We start from the raw sequence: 17,877 nt of genomic DNA, 5'->3' as shown, positions 1-17,877 counted from the left end.
CTCGCGGTGTGTGTGTGGACAGACACCGCTCTGATCAGGACTGTCTCATTTGTAGTCGATAGCGGTGGCTAGGCTTTGGAGCGGTCAATGCTGCTGTCTGACCTTCAGAGGCATTACAGTGAACCAATCAAAGTGATTGTGTGAAAACAGAGCCAAGGGCGGTGGAGGTTAAGTGGGTGGATGCTGACACACACACACACACACACACACACACACACACACACACACACACACACACACACACACACACACATATATGTGTATATATATATATATATATATATATACAGGCGAACCCTTGTTGTGCATCACAAAAGATAGTTGATATTTCTGGGTAACAGCGACCTGCCGTCTGTGTGGCCGGTGGCTGTCCCGTGTGCATGGTGCTGTTCAGTGTTGTGTTGTGTTGTGCCTGAGGAGCCACCGGAAAGAGACGGAGAAGAGCAGTGGCGCTCACACCAACAGCACAGCACTGATATCATCCCAGCTCCAGGAGTCAGATTACAGACAGAGAGGGAGAGAGAGCTTGGAGAGAGAGATGGAGAGCGGTAGAGAGAACATGGAGGGAGAGAGCATGGAGAGATCATGGAGAGAGATGGAGAGAGCATGGAGAGAGAGGTAGAGAGATCATGGAGAGGTAGAGAGAGCATGGAGAAAGAGAAGTAGAGAGAGCATGAGAGAGAGGTAGAGAGAGATGGACAGGCAGAGAACAAGCGAGTAACAGGAGAAAAATAAAGGGAGTAAGAAAACAGACAGAGAAAGAGAGAACAGAGGAAGATAGGTAGTTAAAGAATGTAAGATATTGAAAGGAGAGAAAAAGAGGGAAAGATATATAGAAAGTGTGAGGCGACAGGGAGAGTTTTACACATTTAACAAAGAAGAGACAGACAGAGAAGAAACCCCGAGAGAGAGAGCGAGAGAGAGAGAGAGGAGCAAAAGATCAGAAGAGAAGCTGTAGCTGGAAAATGTAGATTGACACCTTGGAGAGAAGAGAAGCACGCAGAGGGACCAGCACTCAAGTAAAGTAGAGAGGAGAGTGTACAGGAGGAGGGGAGGAGAGACAGGCAGAACCAGCAAGGAGGGAGCGAGAGAGAGAGAAGTGTGGAGAGAGAGAGAGAGAGAGAGAGAGAGAGAGAGAGAGAGAGGTGTGGAGCAAAGAGAGAGAGAGAAAGAGAGAGAAGTATGTGGAGAGAGAGAGCAGTGTGTAGAGAGAGAAGTAAGTGGAGAGAGAGAGCAGTGTGTAGAGAGAGAGGGAGCGATAAAGAGGGAGAGAGAGAGAGAAGTGTGTGGAGAGAGAGAAGTGTGTAGAGAGAGAGGTGTGTGGAGAGAAAGAGAGAGAGAGCAGTGTGTGGAGAGAAAGAGAGAGAGAGAGAGAGCAGTGTGTGGAGAGAAAGAGAGAGAGAGCAGTGTGTGGAGAGAAAGAGAGAGAGAGAGAGAGCAGTGTGTGGAGAGAAAGAGAGAGAGAGCAGTGTGTGGAGAGAAAGAGAGAGAGAGAGAGAGCAGTGTGTGGAGAGAAAGAGAGAGAGAGCAGTGTGTGGAGAGAAAGAGAGAGAGAGAGAGAGCAGTGTGTGGAGAGAAAGAGAAAGAGAGCAGTGTGTGGAGAGAAAGAGAAAGAGAGCAGTGTGTGAAGAGAAAGAGAGAGAGGTGTGTGGAGAGAACGAGAGAGAGGTGTGTGGAGAGAAAGAGAGAGAGGTGTGTGGAGAGAAAGAGAGAGAGGTGTGTGGAGAGAAAGAGAGAGAGGTGTGTGGAGAGAAAGAGAGAGAGAGCAGTGTGTGGCGAGAAAGAGAGAGAGAGAGCAGTGTGTGGAGAGAGAGAGAGAGCAGTGTGTGGAGAGAAAGAGAGAGAGAGCAGTGTGTGGAGAGAAAGAGAGAGAGCAGTGTGTGGAGAGAAAGAGAGAGAGAGAGAGCTGTGTGTGGAGAGAAAGAGAGAGAGAGCAGTGTGTGGAGAGAAAGAGAGAGAGAGACGAAGGAGGGGGACACAGACCACTGTTAGAGGAGGGTGCCGGCTGTGCACAGTAACGGCTGCAGACAAGACACGCAGATAGAGAGACGGACTCCAGCGCTGCACACACACTCACACAAACACGCATAAAGAGTGTGTGAGACATGCCCAGGCTGCTGCCCATGGACACACACACACACAACCTGGCAGGGCATCCGAGAGGACATACAGACCCCTATGTCTAAGGAGTCATGGAGAGCAGCATGTTTTTCGGTGAGTTGATGTGTGTGCGTGTGTTTGTGTGGTATTAGCGTACATACATCATCGTCAGAGATGGAGCGGATGGTTTGGTTAACGTAAAAGGAAGGAAAGTGTGAAGTTCCACATAAGCCCTAGGCACCGTGTCTACCCCCCTAGCCATTATCCATCCTGCCAGACTAGATCCATGTGTGGGGTTGAAAGTCCAAGGTTTGGATTTCATCTCATATGTTTTATAGAGTCTCTCCGATGTGTTTATAGCGAAGGAATTCAAAGAAGGACAAAGCTAGTTCACGGTCGGCTTTGAGAGCCACTTGATATGCTGTGTAGAATAGTTTGAGAAATGAAAGAATTTGACTTCTTCCATTAGATTTGTGTTTGATGAAAGGCTTAGACAGACTTAAAGCAGGAGTGCTTTCCTTTCAAGTGCTCTTCACATCACTGGCTTACATTTTCACGTTAGAAGAATAATTACACTGATTCGTCCACAGCAAAGCTTCGTAAAAGGGCACTGTCTTTTTTGTGGGATTAAAATAATCTCAAATTATACTGCAGCCTTATAGAGTGAGATTCTGACATTATAAGGTGTTCATTATAGATCATGCTCATGACAAGACTTGTAATGCATTTTAACTGCATTATAATGTATTACACCTGCAGGCTTTTAGTAAAGTGTCACAGAGTTTTTGTTTTGGAGCCAGGTGACATTGCGAGCAGACTGTTAATGTGTCCTTTAGGAAAGAGGTTATGATGTAGGATGTGTGTCAGGTGTGATGTATTAGCTCTCAGAGACCTGTGACTGTTGGTTTCCTGGCAGGTGTTCATGTATTAGCTCTCAGAGACCTGTGACTGTTGGTTGCCTGGCAGGTGTTCATGTATTAGCTCTCAAAAACCTGTGACTGTTGGTTGCCTGGCAGGTGTTCATGTATTAGCTCTCAGAGACCTGTGACTGTTGGTTGCCTGGCAGGTGTTCATGTATTAGCTCTCAGAGACCTGTGACTGTTGGTTGCCTGGCAGGTGTTCATGTATTAGCTCTCAGAGACCTGTGACTGTTGGTTGCCTGGCAGGTGTTCATGTATTAGCTCTCAGAAACCTGTGACTGTTGGTTGCCTGGCAGGTGTTCATGTATTAGCTCTCAGAAACCTGTGACTGTTGGTTGCCTGGCAGATGTTCATGTATTAGCTCTCAAAAACCTGTGAATGTTGGTTGCCTGGCAGGTGTTCATGTATTAGCTCTCAGATACCTGTGACTGTTGGTTTCCTGGCAGGTGTTCATGTATTAGCTCTCAGATACCTGTGACTGTTGGTTGCCTGGCAGATGTTCATGTATTAGCTCTCAAAAACCTGTGAATGTTGGTTGCCTGGCAGGTGTTCATGTATTAGCTCTCAGATACCTGTGACTGTTGGTTTCCTGGCAGGTGTTCATGTATTAGCTCTCAGATACCTGTGACTGTTGGTTTCCTGGCAGGTGTTCATGTATTAGCTCTCAAAAACCTGTGACTGTTGGTTGCCTGGCAGGTGTTCATGTATTAGCTCTCAGAGACCTGTGACTGTTGGTTGCCTGGCAGGTGTTCATGTATTAGCTCTCAGAGACCTGTGACTGTTGGTTGCCTGGCAGGTGTTCATGTATTAGCTCTCAGAGACCTGTGACTGTTGGTTGCCTGGCAGGTGTTCATGTATTAGCTCTCAAAAACCTGTGACTGTTGGTTGCCTGGCAGATGTTCATGTATTAGCTCTCAAAAACCTGTGAATGTTGGTTGCCTGGCAGGTGTTCATGTATTAGCTCTCAGATACCTGTGACTGTTGGTTTCCTGGCAGGTGTTCATGTATTAGCTCTCAGATACCTGTGACTGTTGGTTGCCTGGCAGGTGTTCATGTATTAGCTCTCAAAAACCTGTGACTGTTGGTAGCCTGGCAGGTGTTCATGTATTAGCTCTCAGAGACCTGTGACTGTTGGTTGCCTGGCAGGTGTTCATGTATTAGCTCTCAGAGACCTGTGACTGTTGGTTGCCTGGCAGGTGTTCATGTATTAGCTCTCAGAGACCTGTGACTGTTGGTTGCCTGGCAGGTGTTCATGTATTAGCTCTCAAAAACCTGTGACTGTTGGTTGCCTGGCAGGTGTTCATGTATTAGCTCTCAGAGACCTGTGACTGTTGGTTGCCTGGCAGGTGTTCATGTATTAGCTCTCAAAAACCTGTGACTGTTGGTTGCCTGGCAGGTGTTCATTCACAGGACTATTTTTGTTGTTGTATTTTATTCGGATTCCCATTAGCTGTTGCTGAAAGCAGCAGCTACTCTTGCTGGGGTCCACACAAAACATGGAACCTGACATAATATAGAATATCAATAGAAAATAACAGCTCATGGACTGAGTTACACACTTTGAAAATGAAAAGAATACAACCAAAGAAAGGTCCTACTGGCAGTTACACACATTACTGACAGTTACACACATTACTGACAGTTACACACATTACTGACAGTTACACACATTACTGACAGTTACACACATTACTGACAGTTACACACATTACTGACAGTTACACACATTACTGACAGTTACACACATTACTGACAGTTACACACACATCAGTACATATACATATGCCTAAAAGCCTAAGTGCTGTGCATGTTGTTTTATTTGTTTGCTTGAATCATTTGATTGAAGGGAGTTCATGGCTCTATATAATACTGTGTGTTGCCTTGAATTCATTCTGGTTTTGTGGACTGTGAAGAGATCCCTGGTGGCATGTCGGGTGTGGTAAGTATTTCTGTCAGGGCTGTATGTAAGTTGATTATACAGACCATTTGGAATTTTCTACACAATAATATTTCTCACAAAAACAAGAATTGATGCAGTCAATCTCTCCTGTTCTGATATGCATACTGTTGACATTAGCCCGCTGTGTACATTGAAGGGCAAGGAGTGTTGATGTAGTGGGGACGTGACTGCTCTGGTGTCGTTGGTCTGTGGAGTCACCTCCCTGGTTCTGGCTCAGCCTCATGACTCATCAACTTTAGCCAACGCACAGACCCACCTGGTGACGGGTAGCCCTAGTGATGATAAGGTGGTGAAACTCTATTTTGTCACTTTTGTCAAATGTACGAGAAGTGCATTGTGAATAAAATAATGGGATTATGTTGTTTTTGTACCAATGTCTAATGCCGTCATTGCATAATGGAGGAACAGGGAGGAAGGAAGCTTGTTAGGTTTTGGTTGTGGAGAACGTGCGTTGCTTAAGCATTTGTGGATGAAGATATTAATTTAGTTTGCATAATATGTTAGACTATAAACAAGCTAAATTAGCTGTTGTGTTAGTGATATAATACTTTTAGAATACAAATCCAAGTTCGTGGTTTTCCTCAAAGATGTTTTTGATTTAAAACTTTTTTAAATACACATTTTGAATAATATAAATTCTCATGTCCCATAATACTTCTACAAATTCCTATGAATTTGATCCCTTACAATTTCTGATGGGAAAAAAAATTAACAAAAATCAAGGGGGAAAATACCCCTGTCCCCCTATGCAAATAACCCTCTTCATGAACCAAATGGATGAAGAAGGCCAATGGAAGGACAGTAACTCAGCGGGAGTCATTTCTCCTAGTGTGAGCTGTAATCATACAAGGGATTAGTGTTGAATTGGACGTATCTGGTGTGTCTGGCCTGGCTGTTGGAGTTTAAGAGCACGTAAACGTCTCTTTGGTTAACCTCAGATTACAGAGCACAGGGGATGTGATTGTTGGATCAAACTCTGAGACAGCTGTGTTTATTAGAGGTTACACCACGAAAGTCATGACAACAGAGCGGGTTACATTGGGAGGGTGGGGTTCTTGTGTTAGCCAGGCTATTCTAGTCTGAGCCCGGAGCTAAATGCTAACTGTTAGCAATGCAGCGGAGAGCATAGTGAAATGGATACAAACATGTAGCCTAGGGGTACATTGGAATAAATCTGTTTTCTAACTGACCAATCTTCAAATGTTATTGATTAATAAGAGATTTTTATGTTTCTACATGCTTTGTTGTTTTTGTAAATGGGGTGAAAGTACTGTAACCCCTGCATCTTAATTACAGTGATTGATCCTGAGTGTAATTTTAGGGTCATGGAATACAGTCAGACAGCCCCTCAGAGCACAATGCTGTGAAACACATCTGAATAGACATCATCAGGATATGAATGTTTTTGACACGCAGTTGAACTCATATTTCCCAATAATTGGATTTATATTTGCTCCATGAAATAGTAAACCGTTGCTTCGTAGATTCTATATTCCATGACAACGGTTTTCTGGCTGTGTGGAATCTCGGCCAATTGGACAGATCTTATAGGAGAGCAGTCGGGACCAGGACCAGGAGAGGAGGAGGTGGGAGAGAGCAATGGAAGACGATTAATTATTCACGTTAGTCTGTGCCCTTCAGACATCTTAACTTTCACTAGACACACTGCCGCAGGGTTTTAGTCCCAGATAAAGACATTTTTAAGAGGGCCGATATGCAAGGCGCTCACACGCACAGACATGCATGAAAAGATGCGTGACGCGCAAGACGTTGACAGATACACATTAAACAAACTTACGAGGACACACTTACATGCATTTACGAGCAGCACACATATCTATTTTACACGTGTTTCAAAACACACCACATGAAAACACCCTTGCACACTCCCCATAGGAGAACCCTTTGGTTCCAGGTAGAACCCATTTTAGGGTTCAATGTAGGACCCTTTTCAGAAAGGGTTCTACCTGGAACCAAAAAGGGTTCTCCCTGAAAGCAAAAAGGGTTCTACCTTCAACCAAAAATGGATCTCCAATGGGGACAGCTGTATAACCCTTTTTTTCTGAGTGTACAATCCACAGCTAGAGGGTCTCATACCTAGAGACAGGACTTACTCAAGTCTACAAGCTCCGCTCTTAATACGCCATGAGCCATGAGCCAATATAACGTTCAGGTCAGGGAGTTGAAACACTAGCCTTACACGAGGCACTGTTAAAAGATGGAACGTCTCCTTGTGTGTTCGTGCATGTTGGGAGATCAGTGTTGCTTTGTTATCCTTCGGAATGAAGGAAAATGTGAAAATGAACGCATGAGGTTAAAGAGCCTTGTCTCAGTACGCCATCCTGAAATGGGGAAATTGGTTTTTGAGTTACTGTTTTTGAGTTACTGCGGAGACTAAAAGATGGGCTAAAATATTGACCTACAGTTGAAGTCGGAAGTTTACATACACCTTAGTCAAATACATTTAAACACAGTTTTTCACATATCCTTACATTTAATTCTAGTTAAAAGTCCCTGTCTTAGGTCAGTTAGGATCACCCCTTTATTTTAAGAATGTGAAATGTCAGAAGAAGAGTAGAGAGAATGATTTATTTCAGCTTTTATTTCTTTCATCACATTCCCAGTGGGTCAGAAGTTTACATACACTCAATTAGTATTTGGTAGCATTGCCTTTACATTGTTTAACTTGGGTCAAACGTTTCGGATAGCCTTCCACAAGCTTCCCACAATAAGTTGGGTGAATTTTGGCCCATTCCTCCTGACAGAGCTGGTGTAACTGAGTCAGGTTTGTAGGCCTCCTTGCTCACACACACTTTTTCAGTTCTGCCCAGAAATGTTCTATAGGACTGAGGTCAGGACTTTGTGATGGCCACTCCAATACCTTGACATTGTTGTCCTTAAGCCATTTTGCCACAACTTTGGAAGTATGCTTGGGGTCATTGTCCATTTGGAAGACCCATTTGCGACCAAACGTTAGCTACCTGACTGATGTCTTGAGATGTTGCTTCAATATATCCACAGAATTTTCCTCCTTCATGATGCCATCTATTTTGTGAAGTGCACCAGTCCCTCCTGCAGCCAAGCACCCCTATGCTTCACGGTTGGGATGGTGTTCTTCGGCTTGCAAGCATCCCCCTTTTTCCTCCAAACATAACGATGGTCATTATGGCCAAAAAGTTCTATTTTTGTTTCCCCCCCATGCTTCACGTTTGGGATGGTGTTCTTCGGCTTGCCAGCCTCCCCCTTTTTCCTCCAAACATAACAATGGTCATTATGGCCAAACAGTTCTATTTTTGTTTCATCAGACCAGAGGACATTTCTCCAAAAAGTACGATCTTTGTCCCCATGTGCAGTTGCAAACTGTAGTCTGGCTGTTTTATTGCGGTTTTGGAGCAGTGGCTTCTTCCTTGTTGAGCGTCCTTTCAGGTTATGTCGATATATGACTTGTTTTACTGTGGATATAGATACTTTTGTACCCGTTTCCTCCAGTATCTTCTGAAGGTCCTTTGCTGTTGTCCAGGGATTGATTTGCACTTTTGGTGTTTATACTTGCGTACTATTGTTTGGACAGATGAACGTGGTACCTTCAGGCGTTTGGAAATTGCTCCCAAGGAGGAACCAGGCTTATGGAGGTCTACAATTTTTTTTCTGAGGTCTTGGCTGATTTATTTTTATTTTCCCATGATGTCATGCGAAGAGGCACTGGGTTTGAAGGCAGGCCTTGAAACACATCCACAGGTACACCTCCAATTGACTCAAATGATGTCAATTAGCCTATCAGAAGCTTCTAAAGCCATGACATGGAATTTTCCAAGCTGTTTAAAGACACATTGTGATATATAAGTGAAATAATCTGTCTGTAAACAATTGTTGGAAAAATTACTTGATTCACGCACAAAGTAGATGTCCTAACTGACTTTCCAAAACTATAGTTTGTTAACAAAAATATATGGAGTGGTTGAAAAACGAGCTTTAATGACTCCAACCTAAGTGTATGTAAACTTCGAACTTCAACTGTATGTATTTTGTTTGCTTTTTGTCATTCGGGAGAGCTGAGATGCTGGACTCCCATGTGCCTTCTTGTAAGTGCAAACATTTACTGTATAACAATTCAATCACAACCAGATACCTTCCCTCCTTTTTTCTATGGACACGTTTATACACTGCTCAAAAAAATAAAGGGAGCACTTAAACAACACAATGTAACTCCAAGTCAATCACACTTCTGTGAAATCAAACTGTCCACTTAGGAAGCAACACTGATTGACAATAAATTTCACATGCTGTTGTGCAAATGGAATAGACAACAGGTGGAAATTATAGGCAATTAGCAAGACACCCCCAATAAAGGAGTGGTTCTGCAGGTGGGGACCACAGACCACTTCTCAGTTCCTATACTTCCTGGCTGATGTTTTGGTCACTTTTGAATGCTGGCGGTGCTTTCACTCTAGTGGTAGCATGAGACGGAGTCTACAACCCACACAAGTGGCTCAGGTAGTGCAGCTCATCCAGGATGGCACATCAATGCCAGCTGTGGCAAGAAGGTTTACTGTGTCTGTCAGCGTAGTGTCCAGAGCATGGAGGCGCTACCAGGAGACAGGCTAGTACATCAGGAGACGTGGAGGAGGCCGTAGGAGGGCAACAACCCAGCAGCAGGACTGCTACCTCCGCCTTCGTGCAAGGAGGAGCAGGAGGAGCACTGCCAGAGCCCTGCAAAATGACCTCCAGCAAGCCACAAATGTGCATGTGTCTGCTCAAACGGTCAGAAACAGACTCCATGAGGGTGGTATGAGGGCCCGATGTCCACAGGTGGGGGTTGTGCTTACAGCCCAACACCGTGCAGGATGTTTGGCATTTGCCAGAGAACACCAGGATTGGCAAATTCGCCACTGACGCCCTGTGCTCTTCACAGATGAAAGCAGGTTCACACTGAGCACGTGACAGACGTGACAGAGTCTGGAGACGCCGTGGAGAACGTTCTGCTGCCTGCAACATCCTCCAGCATGACCGGTTTGGCGGTGGGTCAGTCATGGTGTGGGGTGGCATTTCTTTGGGGGGCCGCACAGCCCTCCATGTGCTCGCCAGAGGTAGCCTGACTGCCATTAGGTACCGAGATGAGATCCTCAGACCCCTTGTGAGACCATATGCTGGTGCGGTTGGCTCTGGGTTCCTCCTAATGCAAGACAATGCTAGACCTCATGTAGCTGGAGTGTGTCAGCACTTCTTGCAAGAGGAAGGCATTGATGCTATGGACTGGCCCGCCCGTTCCCCAAACCTGAATCCAATTGAGCACATCTGGGACATCATGTCTCGCTCCATCCACCAACGCCACGTTGCACCACAGACTGTCCAGGAGTTGGCGGATGCTTTAGTCCAGGTCTGGGAGGAGATTCCTCAGGAGACCATCCGCCACCTCATCAGGAGCATGCCCAGGCGTTGTAGGGAGGTCATACAGGCACGTGGAGGCCACACACACTACTGAGCCTCATTTTTACTTGTTTTAAGGACATTACATCAAAGTTGGATCAGCCTGTAGTGTGGTTTTCCACTTTAATTTTGAGTGTGACTCCAAATCCAGACCTCCATGGGTTGATAAATTGGATTTCCATTGATTATTTTTCTGTGATTTTGTTGTCAGCACATTCAACTATGTAAAGAAAAAAGTATTTAATAAGATTATTTCTTTCATTCAGATCTAGGATGTGTTGTTTAAGTGTTCCCTTTATTTTTTTGAGCAGTATATTTGAAACACCACCCAATGGATACTGTAGCTCACTCTTCACTCCTCCACCAGAGTACAGTTCTGGTTGTTTGAATAGGCTGTTTTGACTGCACGTTACATTTCTGGTCGGCAATCTGGCTGGTCGGCAATTTGGCTTGTCAGCAGCGTGTTTCCAGGGTGACGTCAGGCAACATGTCAGTGGAGGATCCTGCAGGGATGATGGCTGCAGAAGGACATGCTTTGTTAGAGGAGAACTGGGACGTGTCTCCACATGAGCATCGGCATTTGCTGCTTTCCAACAGATGGCAGCGCTCCTCCGAGCGGAGGGAAAAAATACTTTTGGTTTCCCTCCCTCTCTCTCTCTTTCTTTTTTACAACTCCTTCTTTTTATTCACCCTTACCCTCGCCTCGGGACTTGATGTGGCAAACATAGTTTTTATTTGTCTCAAGCCGGTGTTTTGATATGGTATCTGCGCTTTTAGTCATGCTGGCTCTGAGTTCGTCATGTTGTTAAATGTGCTGTGGTAAAAGTCATCCCTGGTTCTAATTAATGGGTACGGAATGGCTTTCTTTAATTCCTAATGTTTTGGAAAGCTGCTTTCTAATCCCCCGGTGTTGAAGAAAGGCTCTACTGGTTGTTATTCATGGTTTATAAAGCCCGCTTTGGCTTGTCTTATGTAGATGACAATAAAAGTATTTACATTGGTTTTTCCAGGGAGTTTTGCACCCCTTGCTATTGAATCTTTTTAGTTATGGATCTGTCTGGCATGGTTCACTCATTTCACATTTGTAATTTAGAGGATGGTTTCAGCATTAGGACATTTCTGTCTTAAAGATGCACTATGCAGAAATCTCTCCGCCATTTCCTGGTTGCTAAAACTCAAAAAGTTTGCCTAATTTCAGTTTATCTGACAAAACAAGCAACTATAGTGTAGAGAATTATTGTACCATCTAAACCGCTGTGAAATATATTTTCAATAATCAAAAATATAGTATTTTCATCTGTTTGAAGCAGGTGTACAAAACCGAAAGTAGAAGACGCAAAAACAAATCTTTACAATGAGAAGCATAGAAATAGCACACAGAACATATCTGCCGCTTCTTAGACTTGGTTTCAATAAGAATGACAGATTTATAACTTACATTTCTATGTGAATTTGGTCGGGTCAACCAAAAAGTTACATATATTGATTGCAGCTTTAAACAGTGCTTATGAGATAGAAGCGAAGGATTCTTAAAGAGTCGAATACAACTGGATAACGCTGACATGGCATTCCCATGATCCAATTAACAAGTGTCGTCCGGCCAAACCCGGATAACACTGGGCCAATTGTGCACCACCCTGTGAGACTCCCAATTACGTCCGGATGTGATACAGCCTGGATTTCAACCAGGGACTGTAGTGATGCCTCTTGCACTAAGATGCAGTGCCTTAGACCGCTGGACCACTCGGGAGCCCCCCAGATACAAGTGCTCTCATATTTCATCTCATTTGAATCTGAATTTTTTGGGTGGTTTGGTCTATGAGCTGTTTTACAGTTTGCTCATAATATCATAATCCTTTTTAACCGAGAACCACCACAGCACAGACCATCTAACATGGCCCATTCTCTTTCTTCTCCTCTACAGGTAATGCATGTCAAAATGGCCTCCTGCCGACGCTGATACGTCCTGCTCTGCCCACCATGCAGCAGTCTCTGGGCATGAAGCAGTTCCAGCTCCCGTTTCCCCTGGATACGGCCTCAGCAGTCAGCCTTTTCCCCGGCTTCAGCACGGTAAGTCCCGGGTCATGTGATAAGGGTCAGCTCAGGGCATTATGATCCTGGTTAGGTCTGGCTAAGGTCATAAAGTATGGTATCTGATATCGTTGGTGTAATGGTTTAGATTTAGTATGATGACATTCATGTCAGAGGGCATGTGATTTGTCTTTTGAAATGTGAGCCTCTTTCAAACATTTGACCATACATTTCCAATACTTTCAGCTGCTGATGTAAACAATGATTTAGGACAGTCGTAAATGTGTGCACTAAACCAGAGCAGGCAGTGTAATTTAAACGAATATATTGGAATTGGGACTAGTTAAATACGTTGCATGTGAACAGACTTCACACATATCCAATGTGCACTTATTGTAGAAGTTGACTGTATTCTCTTGCACTGTTTTCTTTGTACGCAGATATAAATTATAGGCAAATACTGTATGTGGCCTCATCAGGTTTGAATTGAGCAAAATCATCACAAAATGATGACTAGTGGAAAATATGTGACAGATAAAAGTCTACGGCTTGAGCTTTTTGCGTTTGAATTACAGGGGATAGCTCAATTTAAAGTCTTCTTGAATCAGAACCAGAAATATGGAGCACAGCTGCAGGAAAACACAGGAGACAAGCGGGGACATCATCACGGAACAAGGCTTGGATAGTCCAGTTGAAGACCAGATAGTATCAAGAATGGATTTCATAAGAAAGTCCAAGTCTTGCCTCCATTCCTCTTCTCACCTTCTAATCTGCATTTAACAGACCTTTCGGCAAATAATGAGTTCACTTTCCGTGATTTGGGAAGCCTCCAAATCACGGAAAGCTGATACTGGATTAACATGGGGTAATTACCTCTCCCATACGCTATTTTCTTTCTCTCTCCATCTCTCTCTCTCACACGCTCTCTCTCTCTCTCACTCTCTCTCACTCTCCTTTCTCTGTGCCCTTGACGTTTAATCACTGGCAGAATGAATAAGGTGATTGTTAAAGCTAGCGTTGGAACGATCAACAGCACTATAAAAGTGTTTATGCACAAGTTATTGTTCCATGTTTGGTTATGCTGCTTACACTTGCATATCTTTTGTATTGGTTTGGTTTCAGGGACATAACAAAGTGGTGACGTCTGTTTCTTGCATGTGGGATGGAACGCTTTTTTATGTGTGTCCATTTGAAATGATCCATGGTTAGTTTTGTGTGAAGAGGTTTCACAGCATTGTTGTGAGTGGGATCAATTCAATGTTTTGAATTCGAAAACTAAAACTCAATTGAAAACTCATTGCCTTATTGATCTAATTTGAGTTGAAATTGTGACGTTTCGACCGTAAATGCCCTCCATCAGAAAGAAGGGATCAGTTCAATTAAATGATTGAGGAAGTGGGTCAATAACATGTGTGGTAATCCTGCATTATTTTCCAGTGTAGATAGAGAGGTATTAGGCATTATTAAATGTACTATACAAGGTTTAGCTAAAGCTACTTACCATCCTCAGCTATTGGAAAGGTCGCTGTTCTATGAGATATGAGGTCAGTTTTGCTAATGCGCCTCTAAGGCACAATAAACATTTATGCACTCTGATTCGCAATATACAAAAGAATAATATAGACTACGATGATGACTACAGTTTTCCGTTAATCTACTCCGGTGTAATAAAGTGTCAGAGTTCTGGCGTGATATTCAGCAGACACGTTTTCCACCTTCTTTCCAGAGCCGGGAGTTACTTGCATGACCACACCTGCATCTGATGAGATAGATTCCAAGTCTCCTTGCAGCTCTCAGCCAATGATGTTTTGTAATACAGTATGTGACTGGATATGTTTCGCCACAAAGGATAGCAGGAAACATTCCTCAATGTTTTGGTTGCTATTCCTTCTTCCTGGGGTGCGATACTTCTCATAAAATAGAAATGTGTTCTTATGTAATGTGACAGTGTGTAGATATAATATATAACGTAATAAACTTTTTTTACTCATTTGCTCTATAAAAGCTGTGCAACCCCCTGCTCAATTCCTTGCATATTACGTTCTGGGCATTAAGTATTTTGTGTTAGAAAGAATGGGTTTGTAGAATCTCCTCTTCACCTTTTCTAGAAAACATTAGGTTTATTTGTCAGGATGAGAAAGTTTTTGTAGACAAAGGAACAACAGTGCAGGAAGGCCGTTCACGGCTAAGGTGAAACCAACCGTGAAATAGATAGAACTTTAGATTACAGCAACTCTGCAGTAGTGATATTGAGATGACCAGAGTGAAAGAACAGAAACAAACCAAATCAAAAGAATGAGAGCTCAACACTCAGCACCGGCAGGTGTTGCTTTGGGGGTGTAATGAAAGGAGTGAATGGGAAAAGTAGTTTTCAGTTAAGGGGGCTTTCTTTCACCGCTGAAAATACACATTTATCTTTCTAGGGGCCTACATTTGTCTTGAAGAAACAATACAAACTCTATTTCCTCTGTAGAGTAATCAGGAATGTGAGTTATTGATTCCTTCTCACCGATCTGCACGCTGGAAAATTGCTTTGTAGTCCCGGACTGAGAATGACACATGGGCTTCAGCCAGGAGTCCCTCAAGCATCACAACCCATTTCAATCCCCCCCTCTAAAAGTCTGTTATTCTATCAATACCAGTAATGGAAATGTAGGTTTCAAATGCACTTGCATATAAGCATACAGCTTTATCTGTTTTTGCTGTGGATGATAAATGATAGCGGAGGAGTGCTACGTGATTTGAAAAAAGAACAAAGGGCCGGAGACTATTTGTAGATTTTTATTTGATTTACGCAAGTCTTGTAACAGCTAATGGATTCTATAAATTGTATTCCCAGAAGGATAGCAGCTGAACCACCAAAGAGGAGAACGCTGTGGGGATAAGGACCACCCTTGTGGTGCGCCCTTGCAAATTACACCTGATGTAAACACGCAATACAGACTATATGGTTAATGCAATGGTTGCTATCAGTTAGCACTCTGTACTTTTTAACCTCTGCCCTTAACAGTATCTTTACGTGGCCAGCACTCTCTTGATGGTTTCTCCCACGATAACATTTCACTCTCCTGGGCAGCGGCCAGCAGAGCTCTCTCAGTAGGAATGCAGAGATAAACTGTGGAGCTAAAGCCAATTCTTTATGGGTATGCTACGTGCCAGCAGCTTGCCTGGCAAAGTATTGTCAATACTTATACACTTATATTTTGAAGTGCTTTCTCTCGTCTCAAGATTTGCAGTAAGCCCTCTCCAAAGTAGAACATTTACAAAATTGATTTAGATGGGACAATTATGTATGTTGTGAAATGTTGTGTGAAAAGTTGACAATAAATCATACTGTACTAGATGTGTTACAGTGCATTCAAGAGTCTATGTAGCCCCAAAGTCTATGATACACAGATTGATTTATACTGGATCAACCAATGAACCCTTGAGTTAAAAATCTTTCATAAGAAGGACACATGATTCTGTTGCATTATTAGTTGCTCTCAAAGTGGGCCAAGATTAATAAGGAAAAGTGACAATGTATCAACCATAAACTGTTAATCTGGCAATTTTAAGATGTTCACCTGTTTTCTGTGTATTACCCAACTGCTCTTTCTCACACCCCTGGTAGAGGCATCTGTCCATTGTGGGGATGTGTGCGTGAGTTTCAAGTCTGCGCGGTTCCATGTTTCACTGCTAAACCAGAAACAGCTGGGGAGTCACGCTAGCAGTTTGCACCTGCAGCACCGATTGTTCCCTAATGAAAAGCACACTTGCCATCTACGGTCCCCGGGGAAAGATTTAGTGGAGGAAAGATTTTCGCACCGAGACAAGGTTGACCCAGTGGATTTACGAGACTGACAAACTTTCAAGACTACATCATTGTTTAGATTGTTAGCCTAGAGCGGCTAGAGGGCTGAACGTGCCTATCGTAGAAGATCTTTTGTGGTGTTTTGCCACACCCTACTTCGAGCTGGGATTCTGTGAACATTTATACTTCCCTTCCGCTGTGCTTGTGTAAGGTTTATGATATGTATATAAGTCTTCCTCCACGCTTGTCCATCTGAGACTCCTGAAACATCCTCTGATTTGTATACAAACTACAATTTCTAGAGCTCAGTAGTATTACAAACTTCCAAAGATATCATTCCTTGCGTTCACATAAAAAGTATCATATCACTTCGAGCCAGGGCCGGCCCTAACCTCTTGGAGGCCATAGGCGAGAATTTGTTGGGTGGCCCCCCCACCTCGCGGGCAAAAGTAGTTTTAGACTTAGTTTTAATTTGAAAGTTGATTTCCTGCAATTCTACATATTTTGCTATGGAGCTGAGAGAAGATTTTGCAATTATAGCACATTTCATGCAATTCTACTCGTTTTGCCATCAGGTGGAGAGAAAAATGTGCCGTTTTACAGATAATTTCCTGCAATTCTACATATTTTACCATGACTTATGCCATGTTAATATGATATCTGAGTGAGAGTGACTAACAAAATCAATTAGGGCCAGTCATGCTAAACAATGTCCCCCAGACCAAAAAATGTCCCCCCCCCCTGCATCACAATGGGATTCGATAAACTATTAGCGTCCGTTGCTATATCAATGGTATGATGACCTAATGCGTCAAATTTTTTAGACCATTACAGCCTAAATGGCATTATTTTCGGCACGCTATGCAAATAAAGCTGATTTCCACAAGACAATCGCTGTTTAAACTTGTTTTGTATAGCCAATAAGATGAAAACATTGCTTCTAGCTACTTTTGGGTACTTTTAATATTTCAACATGAAATCCATGTCTTAAACATTGCCAAGTTTCTGAAATAGCAAAACAAATCTTGTAATCTGCTTGACACATTAAAGTTACTTACCTTACAGATACAAAGTCAGCTAATTTCCACTCCATTCATATGCAAATCAGTTTGATTCATACACTGGCTTGTCTGGCTGTCATGTTTATTTTAAGCAACCCGTCCTTTACCCACACTGAAATAATATTATTTCACTAGTCCTCTATTATGATAAAAAAAAATCTCTCGCAGAGTTCACTAGTACACCCTTGTGGTTGAATATTTAAGTACCTATTGTAGGTCCCAGGATACAACAATGAATAATGTTGAACAAACAAATACCATCAAGGGATACCTTACAATTTATAACAAACACCTTGTGAAACAGCTGTGAAAACCAACCTGGCAATTTTTGAGATTTTAATTTATAAACATTGATTTTTTGGGGTACAGTTGTCATTCATTTATTTTCACCACATTTTTTGGAACACTCACATGGCAATCATAGACTGAAATAGTGAATTCTGGTGTGTGGAATAGAGAGGAGGTGGCTGCTGTGTGGATGGGAGGTTCTGCCTGTCACTTGTTCTCAACAGGCATCCAGTCTCAGAAGGGGGACTTGAAGAGTGAAACTAAAGTCCAGGCACTGCTGCTCCCTTTATTCTGAGT

At 43.1% G+C, this 17,877-nt stretch overlaps 1 protein-coding gene and 1 long non-coding RNA gene across 3 annotated transcripts in view; both read left to right on the top strand.

Moving 5' to 3' along the window:
• The first annotated feature begins 1,902 nt into the window (after nucleotides 1-1,902).
• Nucleotides 1,903-17,877, top strand: part of LOC115176953 (zinc finger protein 385D) — a 42,837-nt gene continuing 26,862 nt past the window's right edge. For both annotated transcript variants that reach the window (XM_029737376.1, XM_029737375.1), the window contains exons 1-2: nucleotides 1,903-2,214; nucleotides 12,332-12,477. In XM_029737376.1, coding sequence (XP_029593236.1) covers nucleotides 2,193-2,214; nucleotides 12,332-12,477 — 168 coding nt within the window. In that variant the 5' untranslated portion in view covers nucleotides 1,903-2,192. The remainder of the gene's footprint in view (nucleotides 2,215-12,331; nucleotides 12,478-17,877) is intronic.
• On the top strand, nucleotides 4,115-4,593 carry LOC115176954 (uncharacterized). Its single transcript, XR_003872311.1, has 2 exons — nucleotides 4,115-4,316; nucleotides 4,417-4,593. It is a non-coding gene; the product is annotated as an uncharacterized LOC115176954 (long non-coding RNA).

This window comes from Salmo trutta, chromosome 37, assembly GCF_901001165.1.
Source record: "Salmo trutta chromosome 37, fSalTru1.1, whole genome shotgun sequence".
Lineage (NCBI taxonomy): Eukaryota > Metazoa > Chordata > Actinopteri > Salmoniformes > Salmonidae > Salmo > Salmo trutta.
Note: the sequence above shows the minus strand (reverse complement) of the source record. Positions and strands in the feature narration are given on the sequence as shown.